Source organism: Apiotrichum porosum (genome assembly GCF_003942205.1).
Source record: "Apiotrichum porosum strain DSM 27194 chromosome Unknown scaffold_3, whole genome shotgun sequence".
Lineage (NCBI taxonomy): Eukaryota > Fungi > Basidiomycota > Tremellomycetes > Trichosporonales > Trichosporonaceae > Apiotrichum > Apiotrichum porosum.
The window spans coordinates 536,831-548,143 of NW_021167110.1; the positions used below are offsets into that span (position 1 = coordinate 536,831).

At 58.4% G+C, this 11,313-nt stretch overlaps 6 protein-coding genes across 6 annotated transcripts; 3 read left to right on the plus strand and 3 right to left on the minus strand.

Annotated features, from left to right (window-relative positions):
• Positions 1-442: 442 nt before the first annotated feature.
• EHS24_005795 (uncharacterized protein) lies at positions 443-1,650 on the plus strand (the record flags this gene model as incomplete). Its single annotated transcript, XM_028621276.1, has 3 exons — positions 443-982; positions 1,228-1,502; positions 1,599-1,650. The coding sequence occupies 3 exons, from the start codon at positions 443-445 to the stop codon at positions 1,648-1,650; spliced, it is 867 nt and encodes a 288-aa protein (XP_028477728.1).
• A 1,270-nt stretch (positions 1,651-2,920) lies between these two features.
• Positions 2,921-3,458, minus strand: EHS24_005796 (uncharacterized protein; the record flags this gene model as incomplete). Its single annotated transcript, XM_028621277.1, has 4 exons — positions 2,921-3,050; positions 3,154-3,162; positions 3,209-3,307; positions 3,352-3,458. The coding sequence occupies 4 exons, from the start codon at positions 3,456-3,458 to the stop codon at positions 2,921-2,923; spliced, it is 345 nt and encodes a 114-aa protein (XP_028477729.1).
• A 204-nt stretch (positions 3,459-3,662) lies between these two features.
• Positions 3,663-4,373, plus strand: CYC1 (iso-1-cytochrome c; the record flags this gene model as incomplete). The annotated part of the gene is made up of 6 exons (XM_028621278.1): positions 3,663-3,686; positions 3,738-3,795; positions 3,838-4,034; positions 4,150-4,238; positions 4,285-4,294; positions 4,359-4,373. The coding sequence occupies 6 exons, from the start codon at positions 3,663-3,665 to the stop codon at positions 4,371-4,373; spliced, it is 393 nt and encodes a 130-aa protein (XP_028477730.1).
• Positions 4,374-6,601: 2,228 nt separating this feature from the next.
• EHS24_005798 (uncharacterized protein) lies at positions 6,602-7,587 on the minus strand (the record flags this gene model as incomplete). Its single annotated transcript, XM_028621279.1, has 4 exons — positions 6,602-6,751; positions 6,788-7,336; positions 7,394-7,462; positions 7,513-7,587. The coding sequence occupies 4 exons, from the start codon at positions 7,585-7,587 to the stop codon at positions 6,602-6,604; spliced, it is 843 nt and encodes a 280-aa protein (XP_028477731.1).
• An 831-nt stretch (positions 7,588-8,418) lies between these two features.
• Positions 8,419-9,791, minus strand: EHS24_005799 (uncharacterized protein; the record flags this gene model as incomplete). The annotated part of the gene is made up of 6 exons (XM_028621280.1): positions 8,419-8,604; positions 8,668-8,728; positions 8,829-9,046; positions 9,116-9,394; positions 9,436-9,622; positions 9,682-9,791. 6 exons carry the CDS (start codon positions 9,789-9,791, stop codon positions 8,419-8,421), a joined length of 1,041 nt encoding a protein of 346 aa, XP_028477732.1.
• A 364-nt stretch (positions 9,792-10,155) lies between these two features.
• On the plus strand, positions 10,156-11,212 carry EHS24_005800 (uncharacterized protein; the record flags this gene model as incomplete). The annotated part of the gene is made up of 2 exons (XM_028621281.1): positions 10,156-10,540; positions 10,701-11,212. 2 exons carry the CDS (start codon positions 10,156-10,158, stop codon positions 11,210-11,212), a joined length of 897 nt encoding a protein of 298 aa, XP_028477733.1.
• Positions 11,213-11,313: the final 101 nt, after the last annotated feature.

Genomic DNA, 11,313 nt, shown 5'->3' on the forward strand with positions numbered 1-11,313 from the left:
GAGTGAACATCAGATAGAGCCATGTATGAGACGTCATTTGCGTGTCACGGGTCTCTCAGCGCGCACACAGAAGCGGGGAACTCCCTCACATGAGGCACTGAGACGCACCCGGCTGGAGAGGCGGGGCCTGCCTGTAACAGCCATCTCTCGCTGGCGGGTACAAGCTACCCACTCGCAGTCGTGCTATGCGCGGTGTGAGAGACGCGGTCGGGAGGACGGCCCGCGATGAGTGAGACAAATAACGGACGGTTGTGCCTCGCCCGCCGCCCGAGCAGGGACCTCCGCCGGGTTGATGGGATCTCAGTTCGTATTTGGCTTCAAAAGTGCAAGCCACGAGTGTTGCGATTGCCCTCTTTGTCTCTCTCACCGTCTCTCTTTGACATTCGTCCACCGCTACGACTACCAACACCCACCCACCCACCTACCCACCCACACCAACACCATGGCCGCGCTCGAGAACGCCGCGCTGGACGGTACCCTGTTCAGTAACCGCAGCATCTCGCCATCGCGGCACTCGGTCGACAGCCGCGACGAGGAGGACAGCGAGGACGACCTCTCGCGCCCGTCGTCGCCACTGGCCGCGGCCCCACCAGCCTCGTCGCACCCATACGCCTCTTCCCCGTCTCCGCGCCGCAAGGGCCCCAAGACGGGCCCCAAGGGCGTCATCGCCGACCAGCGCAGCGCAAAGGCACACGCCGCTGCACAGTCGCGTGCCGAACTCCAGTCCACGCGGGCCAGGCAGGAGAAGGGCGCTATCACTGCGTCGACGGTCCACGACGAGGATGTCTTGCGGTCCAAGATGGCCGAGACGAGGATCACGGACCAGGAAAAGCGGGAAGAAGACGACCTCGAGGCGAAGTGGCGCGCTCAGCGCATGACAACGCTCCAAGCTGGGCGAGGGGGGTTGCGCGAGATTGGCGCGGCGACGTTCCTCTCCACGGTGGAGAGGAAGGGCTGGGCCCTGGTGTTGATCTACGAGCCGGTGAGTTGTGTCTGCGGTCGAGTGTGCTGGGATATCCGGTGCAACGGTAACCGGTGCACTGGTGTGCTGCTGCTGGTTGTGGTGGTGGTACCATCCCAAACCGCCAAGGGGTGCCGCGATCCGAGCTCCAACTACACACTTTGCTACGGCGGGTGAACGACAAGCCCCCAGGCGCGCCACTGCACTAGCCACCCACGACCGGATACACTACTGCCACCTAGACGTGAACTGACACCTGAACGCAGGACGTGGACCGGTGTCTGCCTCTGCTTGCGGAAGCGACGCGCCTCGCGCGCACGGGCACCTGTATCGTTCGCGCCCGTGCTGGCGCCCTGGGATTCGGCATGCCTGCGCGTGACGAGACCGCCGCTGTGGAACTTGACGATGACGATGGCGAGCGCGAGGCCGACCCCGACGTCCTGCCTACGCTCCTTGCGTACAGGGATGGCGACCTCGAGCGGACATGGGTGCGCGTCGACTTTGATATCGGCGCGGACGGGCTCAGGGGGTTGCTTGCTCGGTGAGTGTTACTGGAAGCGCACAGTCTGCTGTATCTGTCACCCATTCTGAGGACAGCAGACGCGACGGGCTCTCACCATGCTGACACCTTTCTCAGTGAGGGAGTCATCTCGGACATCGACGACGCTTCGGATTCGGACTCGGATTGAGATTGAGAGAGCGAGAGATAATGCTGGGGCGACTGGGGAGGGAGAGGGAACTGGGGAGGGAGAGGGAACTGGGGAGGGAGAGGGAAATAATCGCGTGAGAGAGAGCGAGCGAGAGCACGCACTGTATACGAACTAGGGGACCTTGAGTATACTATGTGGTTGTAGAACTGATTACCTTGGTGCACTACTATACCATTCTTGAAGTTTCTAGACAACAAACAGACCGCCTGCTAAGAGTGGGAGACAGACGTCCAGTACCGAGCCAAGGAAACGGCCAAGACTCGTGTCAGTGTCATGAACTGGGCGCGAAATGATTGGGCCGCACTGTGCGGGGACTGCAGTCAATATCGCTAAGGTGACCGGTTGCCACCGAGACCCAATGGTCAATGGCCATCTGGGCTTTGCTTGCGTAGCCTCGTCAGTCCTTGATCGTCCGCTGCTGGGCACACTGCAAACACAATCAAAGTTAGAAACAAGAAAGCGTCTTCAACACCACCGCCAACTGAAACCTGCTCTTGTGCAACGCTGACCTTCAACCTCGGCAATGTGTCCGTTGTAAAGCCGCTTTCATCCATTCTACTGTTTGAAGAAGCCTCTACTCCTTCCGCACACCGATCTCGGCGGCCTGAGGAGACCAGCGCTGCGAGGGGATAGCCTTGGTGGGAGCGATGTGGCGGACCTGGAGAGTGTCAGCGGGTACTCTTGAGAGAACATGCAGAAGAGGGCACTGGCTTGATGCTGCGGGCATGTGCACCTTCAAACACAGGTAGACCACAGCTGGGGTCTGGCTTGTGGTCGTTACAGGTACTCCAGTGCTGCTTGTATGCCGACTAGAGCTGGTAGCCCAGGGCATCGCAAGATCATAGCCGACCAACATCTTCGATGTGGTTGCCCATTCCTTCCTTGTCCACTCCACTCACCTCGTTGCGAGCCGAGACGCGCCAGACGCCGTACGTAGCGAGACCAATGCCAAAGATGCAGACAGCAGTGTTGGCCGCCCAGTTCGTGGGACGCGACCACCAACCGCCTGTTAAAGTTAGCAACCCGCTCCAAGAGATTCAACAGTTGTCGATTGCTGTTCGTTGCGGAGCGCGCCGGCAAGGCGTCGCGGGAGTTGTACTCGACAAGTGGACTCTGAGAGGTCGATCTCTCGGGATCTGTAGCTTCCCAAGCGTCCGACATTCAGACCGATGAGCCGCATAGCGGCTGCTGAGCAGATGGTGGAACCATGTCTGAGGAGGCCTGAGGCCTCCTCTTCCCAACATTGCCCTCACCGCTGTCGCTCCCGCTCCAACTCGCGCGCGCTCGCCGACAAGCCCGACGCTCTCGATTGCTCGCAACCATCGTTCAAGACACCCACCACTAGGGGACCAGACCTCCTTAGGGTAAGGGTAGTGCGACTGCAAGTGTTAGCATTCAGCTTCTCGGAGTGGACCCTCTGTTCCACGGTGTCCGACGCCGCGACGGTCCACCAAGCTCGGGCTGCACGTTCAGAACACTCACGCCGCCGCCCTGCATTGTCAGTGCACGATCTAGTCCCGGGAGAGGCCAGACTTACCATTGTTGATTGATAGAGATGGAGGTGTTAGAGGAGGAACCTCCGTTGTGTGCAGGCGAGCAAAGGACGCCAGGACGGAGAGTGGATTGCATGGACGATCTGTGTAGGCGTGTCAGATGTGGCGGATGCCTACTGAGGCGCACCTACCTGTGTGTGGCGGTGATTCCTGGGCGGACCTTTGGTAAGAAAGTGCGGGTTCGGATTGGTTCAATCGTTCAGCGCACCACCTGACCTTAGGCTGGCCCCCCATTTGCCAGAACTTAAGGGCCGGGGCGTCGGGAAGGCTCGGACGGGCAAACGGAGCCGCAAACGGACAGCACGCCTGACATTTAACGGCCCCCCAATCCATTGCCCTCCTCTTCACTCACCACCACCAAACAATCTACTCAAAAATGTCTTACACTCCCGGTGAATACACCCCCGCCTGGACAGCACCGCAAAGCTGCGAGGCAGCATGAAGGAGCAGGCAGATGCGGCTGTGCGCCGCTGGGAACCGGCTCGTCGTGCATACATTTTCATGGACGCTTAGCCGAGTATTTTCCAACGCGCCCAATCTACTCTGCTCCGCCATGCTCCTTCCACTCGCGGTGCTTCCCTCTAGCAGGACACGTCGCTGACTACCCCTCTAGGAGACGTCGCCAAGGGCGCTGGTATCTTCAAGACCCGTTGCGCTCAGTGCCACACCCTCGAGGCTGGCGGCGCCAACAAGGTCGGCCCCAACCTCCACGGTCTCTTCGGCCGCAAGTCGGGCCAGGCTGAGGGCTTCACCTACACCGCCGCCAACGTCAACAAGGGCGTTGTGTGGGAGGGCCAGACCCTCTTCGAGGTGAGCACAAGATGCAGAAGGGGTCGCAGGTTCAGCGGTATCCATTGCTGCTCCGCCGACGATCCCGACGATCACTTCCACCTTTTTCTCCGTCCACTACTGACATTTCGTCCAGTATCTTGAGAACCCCAAGAAATACATCCCTGGCACCAAGATGGCCTTCGCCGGCCTGAAGAAGGCCAAGGACAGGAACGACCTCATCGCGTGGGTGCATAGGAACACTCTGGAACACTTACTGACGCTCTCACAGGTTCATGGACGTGAGTTTAGGACGATTGGACCGATTGGACAACCTGTGTGGACATTTGCTAACCCCCCTTACAGAAGGAGTGCAAGTAAGCGCCCCTGCGCCCCCTACCGACGCGTTGAGGAAGATTACAGGCGGCATAGTTCTAGAGGAATATGCAAACACACATTATAGCTCTCCCGTCTCTCTTATCGTCGCAACAGAGCTGTCCGGACGTTTTCTACTCACGCTGTGGCGGTCGCTGTCCCAAACCACCTTTCATCGCCATATCACCATATTTCATCCCAAAGCATCTTGTCCGCATGGCCGAGTTCTCATCCACCGCAGATGAGAGTGTTGGGAGCTCTGTTGACAGCGCCAGCGGCATCTCGGGTGCTCTCGCCAGTCGGCCGATGGCCCCACACCGAGCCACCGGAGGTGCCCCTCGCTGACAGCAGGGAATGCTCTTACTGGCTGCTGCCCCATGCCCGACCTCTATGACCTCTACTCAACCACTACGGCGCGCGATACTTTGTGTTCTTTTGTCCTTCAATTCGGCGGGCCGCCGTGCAGTCTTGGCAAGCTGGACTTTGACCTGCCAACATCCGGGGTGCCACCTCGGCAAAATGCCCCAACCCAAATGTGACTGAAATTCGACGACTTTTTAATCACGCCCCCAAATAGAGAGATACCCGAAGCAGCGCACCCAGCGGTGACGTATTGAGCTGCAGACGTGCGTTTGGGTGGCTGGGCCCATGGGCCCGCGGCTGAGACACGTGTGGTCGCGGCCACAGGTGACGATGTGTTCCGAATCGAAGTGTCGCCTAACAATCCTGTACTTCACTCGTCTTTGTCGTCTTTGTCGTCTTTGTCCAGTCACCTAGGTCGCGTCCTGGATAAATCACAGATAGATACACTCACGGGCCTCAGCTCACGGGCGCCGACGTTTTCCGCAGCACCTCCCCCCCACCCACCCACCCACCTACAGTAGTGTCCCAGTGGTCACTGCCGCCGGCGGGCCGGCCCGGAACGCCCCGGTATTTCGGCTGCATTTAGACTCAATATTTGGGGATATGCGATAGAAACACTTTTGTAATTTTGTAATCCTTTTGTAATCTCATTTTGTAATCTGGCCGTCTTTCCATAGGTGCAGCCCCATGCTCCAGCTAGTTATGTGACCCAGCCCAGCCCAGTCTACTGCCACACAGAGCGCACAGATTAATATTACACAGATACCGCGCATGTAGTTGTCGAATGCCGGGCGCCGGGCGCATTGGGTGGGCTAAGCCGGCCAGCGGACCGAGGAAACACACCATGGGCGACCCGCATTGCGTTGGCGACTTGTGTGTGTGTTTCTCGCCAATTTAGGAAACACACCATAGGCACCCTGTGGTGGACCGGCATGGCGTGTACGACTTGTCTATGTGTTTCGGGCGGCTGATTAGCAAGGCCGCATCGTTTAGAACCCGTATTTGTTTTCTCCCCTAATGCGTTGACGGCCGCCCCGGGTGGGGTTCTCTCCAGGCGGCCACCCATTTATCCCGCTAATCAGCAGCCAGTGGAAGACCTTCGTGCGTGTGCATACGTGGGACCGTGTGAGGGAAGGGGCGGTCGATGGCCATGCGTCACCGCATGACGCGCACGGATTATATGGCACTGGGCCATACTGGGGTAGGCTACGACTACAGCCGACGTCGTGGTTGGAGTTGTGGGAACGCTAGCAGGTTCATGGACATGAGCTTTTTGACATCTGGACTGAGGGACATCGCTGAATCCCGTCGCAGGCGGAGTGTAGGTAGACCCTTGGATGTAGACCATCCGGTGAACGAGGCAAATGTCTCGTCGAAATGAGAGGGACACCATTTTTTCCTGTTTCCAAACGTATTTTTCTTTTGGAAAACTTGGTTCTTCGTTGCACTGTTTTGGTTTGAGATACAAGCGGGGGACTGTTTGGACTCTCGTACTGTTATCACGGTACCTCACGCTCTCCGCATCTCCAACACTCTGTGCCGAGTGCTGGGCGCTCTTTCACTCCCATGAGATGCTTGAAGACGATTGTCGGTGTTACTGCTGTGTTACTGCCCTGTTGACGTGTGCCACAGGTTTATGTCCCGAGGAGCTGTTCTGAGGGGACGGTATAGACACATTGGTACATTGATTGCTATCTCTCTTCGTCTGTATATTCATTCCCCTTTACTACTGCTCCCTTTACTACATCTACCGCTCCGTTTACTACATAGGTATTCCGTTCCGTTTACTACACCACGCTCACGCTGTTCGCCCTCGCCACTGCTTGATTCGTGTTGGATCGCAACACCCTTGATGTGGATTCCGCTATTGTTTAAGGAGCGGCCTCCTTGCCTGCCTTCTTGATCATCACGCCCACCGCGTCGACCAGGTTCTCGGCGACAATCTTCATACCGCTGCGGTGGCAGGCGACAGCGGAAGCGACGACGAGGTCGAGGGCGAGCTGCTGGGCCTTGGATTCGGACTGCCCAGTCAGCACTTTCCGATTGGTGGCACTCACAATTTCGGTTGAGAGACCAGCGTCCTTCCAGATGTTTTCGACGACGTCCCACGCCTTTTCGATCATGTAGGCCTCTCCCGTGTCGTCGTCGAGGTCGTGCTGGTCGTCGAGGTCGTGCTCGCCTTCAAATGGGCAATGGGTATGGGCAGTGTGGAGCTCGGCGCAGACGAAGAGGGAGAAACGGAAACAGGCATCAGACGAGTCGTCGGTAACGCCGCAGCACTGGGTGATACGAGCGTTGACCTCTTCATAGGCGCGGCTTGGCTTCGGGTCATAGACCGAGACGTCGCCGCCGTCGGGATGAGAGTCGCTCGCGTGGGGCGCAGTGGGGGGAGAGGGCGGCGTCTTGGGTGCGCTGGGACCCGCAGAGGGGGCGCCACCGCCGAGGCGGTACTTCTTGATGTACTCGTGGTACTGATCGCGCGGGGGCACGATGCCGTCCCATGCGGGACGTCCGCTCTTGACGAGCATTTCGTTGACAACTCCGGTCAGGAAGCTGCAGTACTCGAGGGTGTTGTTGTAGTTGATGTTGGCCGTCGCCATCTCTTCCTATGGGTATGTCAGCGGCCGTGTGGTGCGATGTAGCGGTCCTTTTCTTCAGCTCACCGCTGTGAGAAGCTCGACGTCCTCTCCACCGCTCTCGCCATTGTCCTCGTCCGCGCCGGTCGCCTTGCACTGAGGGTGTGGTCAGAGGCTGCGTTGTTGAGGGGTCCTTTGCAGCTCACCTTCTTGGGCACCTCGACCGGCGCCGACTTGTCGTCGTCGTAGTCCAAGTCGCTGTCACTCTTGTTGGGGGGCATGGTAGTCGACGCTGGTGTTGTTTGCAAGGACGAGTAGGTGAGGGATGAAGAGGATGAGGGACATGTTGCCGTGGCATGGACTGGACATGCTTATTGGAACACGGTGGCCAGCGGTTCCTTCTTGCTTCTTGCTTCTGTCCAGTGGCCCGCGCGAGGTCTCATGAGCAGGGGGGCTACACTGATTACCGCTCCACAGACACCACAGGCCACAGGTAGGGCTTGGGCGCAGAGGTCGGGCCGTGCAGCGGGGTTTGCATGTGAACATCGAGCACATTGACTGGCGATACGCGACACACGCACATGGAAGACACGCACACACGCGCACACGCCGTACATGCATGTGCCATTCCGCACTGTCAAGCGTCAAGCAGGCGAAAGGGCCCAAATGTGACTCTGCCGCAGGTGGATCAGGAAATCAGTACCTAGTGGTAGTGGGGCTGTTCAGCCGATCGGCTTGCGAGGCGGGGTGCACTCGCCCAGGGCTGTCAGAACGCCCTTGGTGAGCGAGTCTCGAGTGGTCGAGCTCAGTGGACCAGTGGACCAGTGTGCTCTACGCAGTCAATTTGTGGTGGGAGGGAGTGCGACTTGCCGCAGAACAGTGAAATATATCAATCATCAACAGGGACGGACCGAATGAACAAGCAGTTACAGACTCCATCTCCCCATTCCCACGTGTATTCGCTTATCGGGCCGACTACATGCCCGAGACTCTTCCTCGATACGCTCGCTCCTGTCGAGATCTCCTTCGCCTCAACGCAACTCATGGCTGGTCTCCACATGCGGCCCCAAGTCTGATCACACCGCCTCTTTGTATCCCATGCTCCTACTCTCCTAGCTCCCAGATGCCGAGGTGGCGCTCTTCTGGGCCTGCTTGATGACGCGCACCACACATTCAAGCAGGACGTCCTCGATGGGGCCGGTCACATTGAGGTCGGTCTTGATCTTGAGGGCCTTCATGACCTTGAGGTCATACTTCCACGCAGCAGGGATGTCGGGGTCGGAAAGTAACGATTCGATCTGTCACGGTCAGGTAATTCTAGGTAATGAAATAGTTCTGAACAACTCTCTCACGATCCTTACTGTTGCGTGATCCCCTTTTGTGAGTCGCTTAAAGTGCGTATCGAGGTCCAGACCCATGTCACTAGGAATGTCAGACTACTGTATGCGTTTATCGTATTCTGGAACTGCCATGCACGGCGGTGACACGGGGGCCTCGCCGCCACATCACCTATATTACCTACCTCATGGCCTGCGTGGCCGAGAGACCGCCACGGACAAGCCTAGGGGTGGTTGCGCCATCGACCTGTTGAGCGGCGAACCGACCGCCATACTTCAAGGTGGCAATAAGACGCATGCCATCCGGGGTGAAGTCCGAGAAGCCGATGACCGGGACCGAACGGTACTGCTCGCTTAGCTGGGAGACCAACTCTCGGCATGCGAAGCCGGATGCACCACTAGTCTGATAAATCAGTCGTTGCCACAATCTCGCCAGCCCATGTTTCACTCCTCCAATTGGAGCTTAACTCACCGAGATTACGATGCCTGGCCCAATGTCCTGGTTCTCAAGCACCTCCCTCTGGGCCAACGCGCTCCTCTCGCTAACGAGAAGCCAGTTAACCGTGCCGCCGTCGCCAATGGAAAACTCGTAGTCCCACGGGACTGGAATGGGCCGACGGCCAACAGCGTGACCGTTCATGACCAGCTGGCAACCCTCACTCGCCGAGATGTGGGCACCGACTTGACTGTCGACGTTGAAATCCTCCCTGGTCAAACCGCCACCCGCGCCCAAAACGACTTGGTCGATAATCTAGCGGCGTCAATGATCTGGGTGTAAGAGGACAATCTCACCTGTGCCACAGCACTAATGCTAATGGGGACGGCTCCAAGGATCTTGGCAGTGGCATGCCAGTAATCACGGAGGCACCTGATGCGGTCGCAAACGAGACTGTCGCGCAGCATAGTCAAGACCGCGTGCACCTTCTTGCGGTAGGCCACCGCTCCCATGGTGATCTGGACGAGGTTGCCGTTGCTGGCGCTGTGTGAGTTCTGCACACGTCTCGCAACACCATCCTCCCAAGACTTTGAGCCACCCACGTAAGATCTCTCAGACCAGGGTAGATTACCCATCTGCGATCTTGATCCTGTTGAGCAAAAGCATCGAGGGCCGTGGTGAGGAATGCGAGCGCCGCCGCTGTGCTAGACATGTGGGGCGCAGCTCACGCAAACAGTCTTGCTGTTGCGGTCGGGTGGTTCAGAGCCGTTTAGCTTGAGAGGACTGGATGGGGAGGCGAGGGTGAGGGTGAGGGTGAGGGTGAGGATGTCGAGCTCTTCACCAACGATTACAGGTGTGTGAGGTTGTTGATGGTGAACGACGGGCGCTGAGTAGTCTAGGCAACGTGTAAAACCAGTGTTCCGGGCGCAGGATGGGTCTCAAACATTGACCCACGGGCCACACGGGGCAAGACTGTCGTGGCGCCAGTCTCGCCGCTCCTCGTCGTGTCGCCACGTCTCTCAATCACCAACACCCGTCCCTCAATCGACACACCTTCTCTGGTCGCCTTCTCCACAATGGCCACATCGTCCCCTACCCCCAGCACTATTTTGCCCACACTTGAAGCTGTGACGATACATTGCGTGAAACTCGACCCTCTCGACCTCAACGACGAGAAGGTGCGCTCCATCATCCGCGAAATGCCCCGCTCCGTCGCCACCCGGGACTCCAAGACCAACGACAAGCTCGAGGAGCTGCGCGCGTACCTTTGGTCCTCCCAGAGCAACAAGGTCCTCAAGCGCGCCAGCTGCACCAGGAACTTTAGGGTGTCTGGCAACACCCATTCGGGTTACCTCAATCGCGCCCTGTCCCAGCACTTCTCGGAAATGACTGGCGTCCAAGGCCCCGAAGACGGCATCACTCATTCACTTCACGTCTTCATCCGCAAGACCCCACTCATCGGTAAGCGCGCCGCAGGTGCCAAAGCTGACTGCAGAACCATACCTTTCCGGCCTCACAATCACTGCATCGTACGCGGTCGTCACCAATGGTGTGCGCCGGGTCCTCCCCCTCTTGCACGAGACCTCCGTCAAGCGTCTCAGCCAGGTGAACAACCTTAAAGAGGGCGCAACCTACCTTTCTGTCGACCCCAACGAGGCGTATGGTACCGCTACTCGCGACACGGCCTTCTGGATTTCCTTTACGAAGCAAGTCACCCAGGGACTCGGGGTCCAGTGCCCCATCCCCATCGACTCGAATCCGCCGCCGCCCGAGGTTACTGGTTACTGGTTGCAGCTCGCGCCACTACAGCATCGCGATGGCCTAGAGTTGGATCTGCCCACCCGCGCGGCAAACGATCAGCTCAAGGGGATGCTCGCAGTGCACAAGCGATACGAGATCGAGGCCGGTTTCTTGTTCTCTTTGGGCGACGAGGTCACAGCGGCCGAGGGCCTGCCTCCCGCGTACGACTACTCGGACATCCGCCATGGCCTCGTCAGCCAGCACGGTCCAGTCATTGGGCAGATTCACTACGCTACCCCAGACAGCGTCTTTCTGAACTGGGGACACACCGACCAAGTGGCCAAGCGTATCCAGAGGAGCCTGGACGCCTACCAGGACGACTCGGACGCTTGAGCCCCAGTCAAGAAGACCCCCCCCCCTCCCTGCTCAGTACGAACTCAAAAACAGGTACGTGCAACCCAAAGGACGCAAGGGGTGGCAGCTGACTTTGCTCT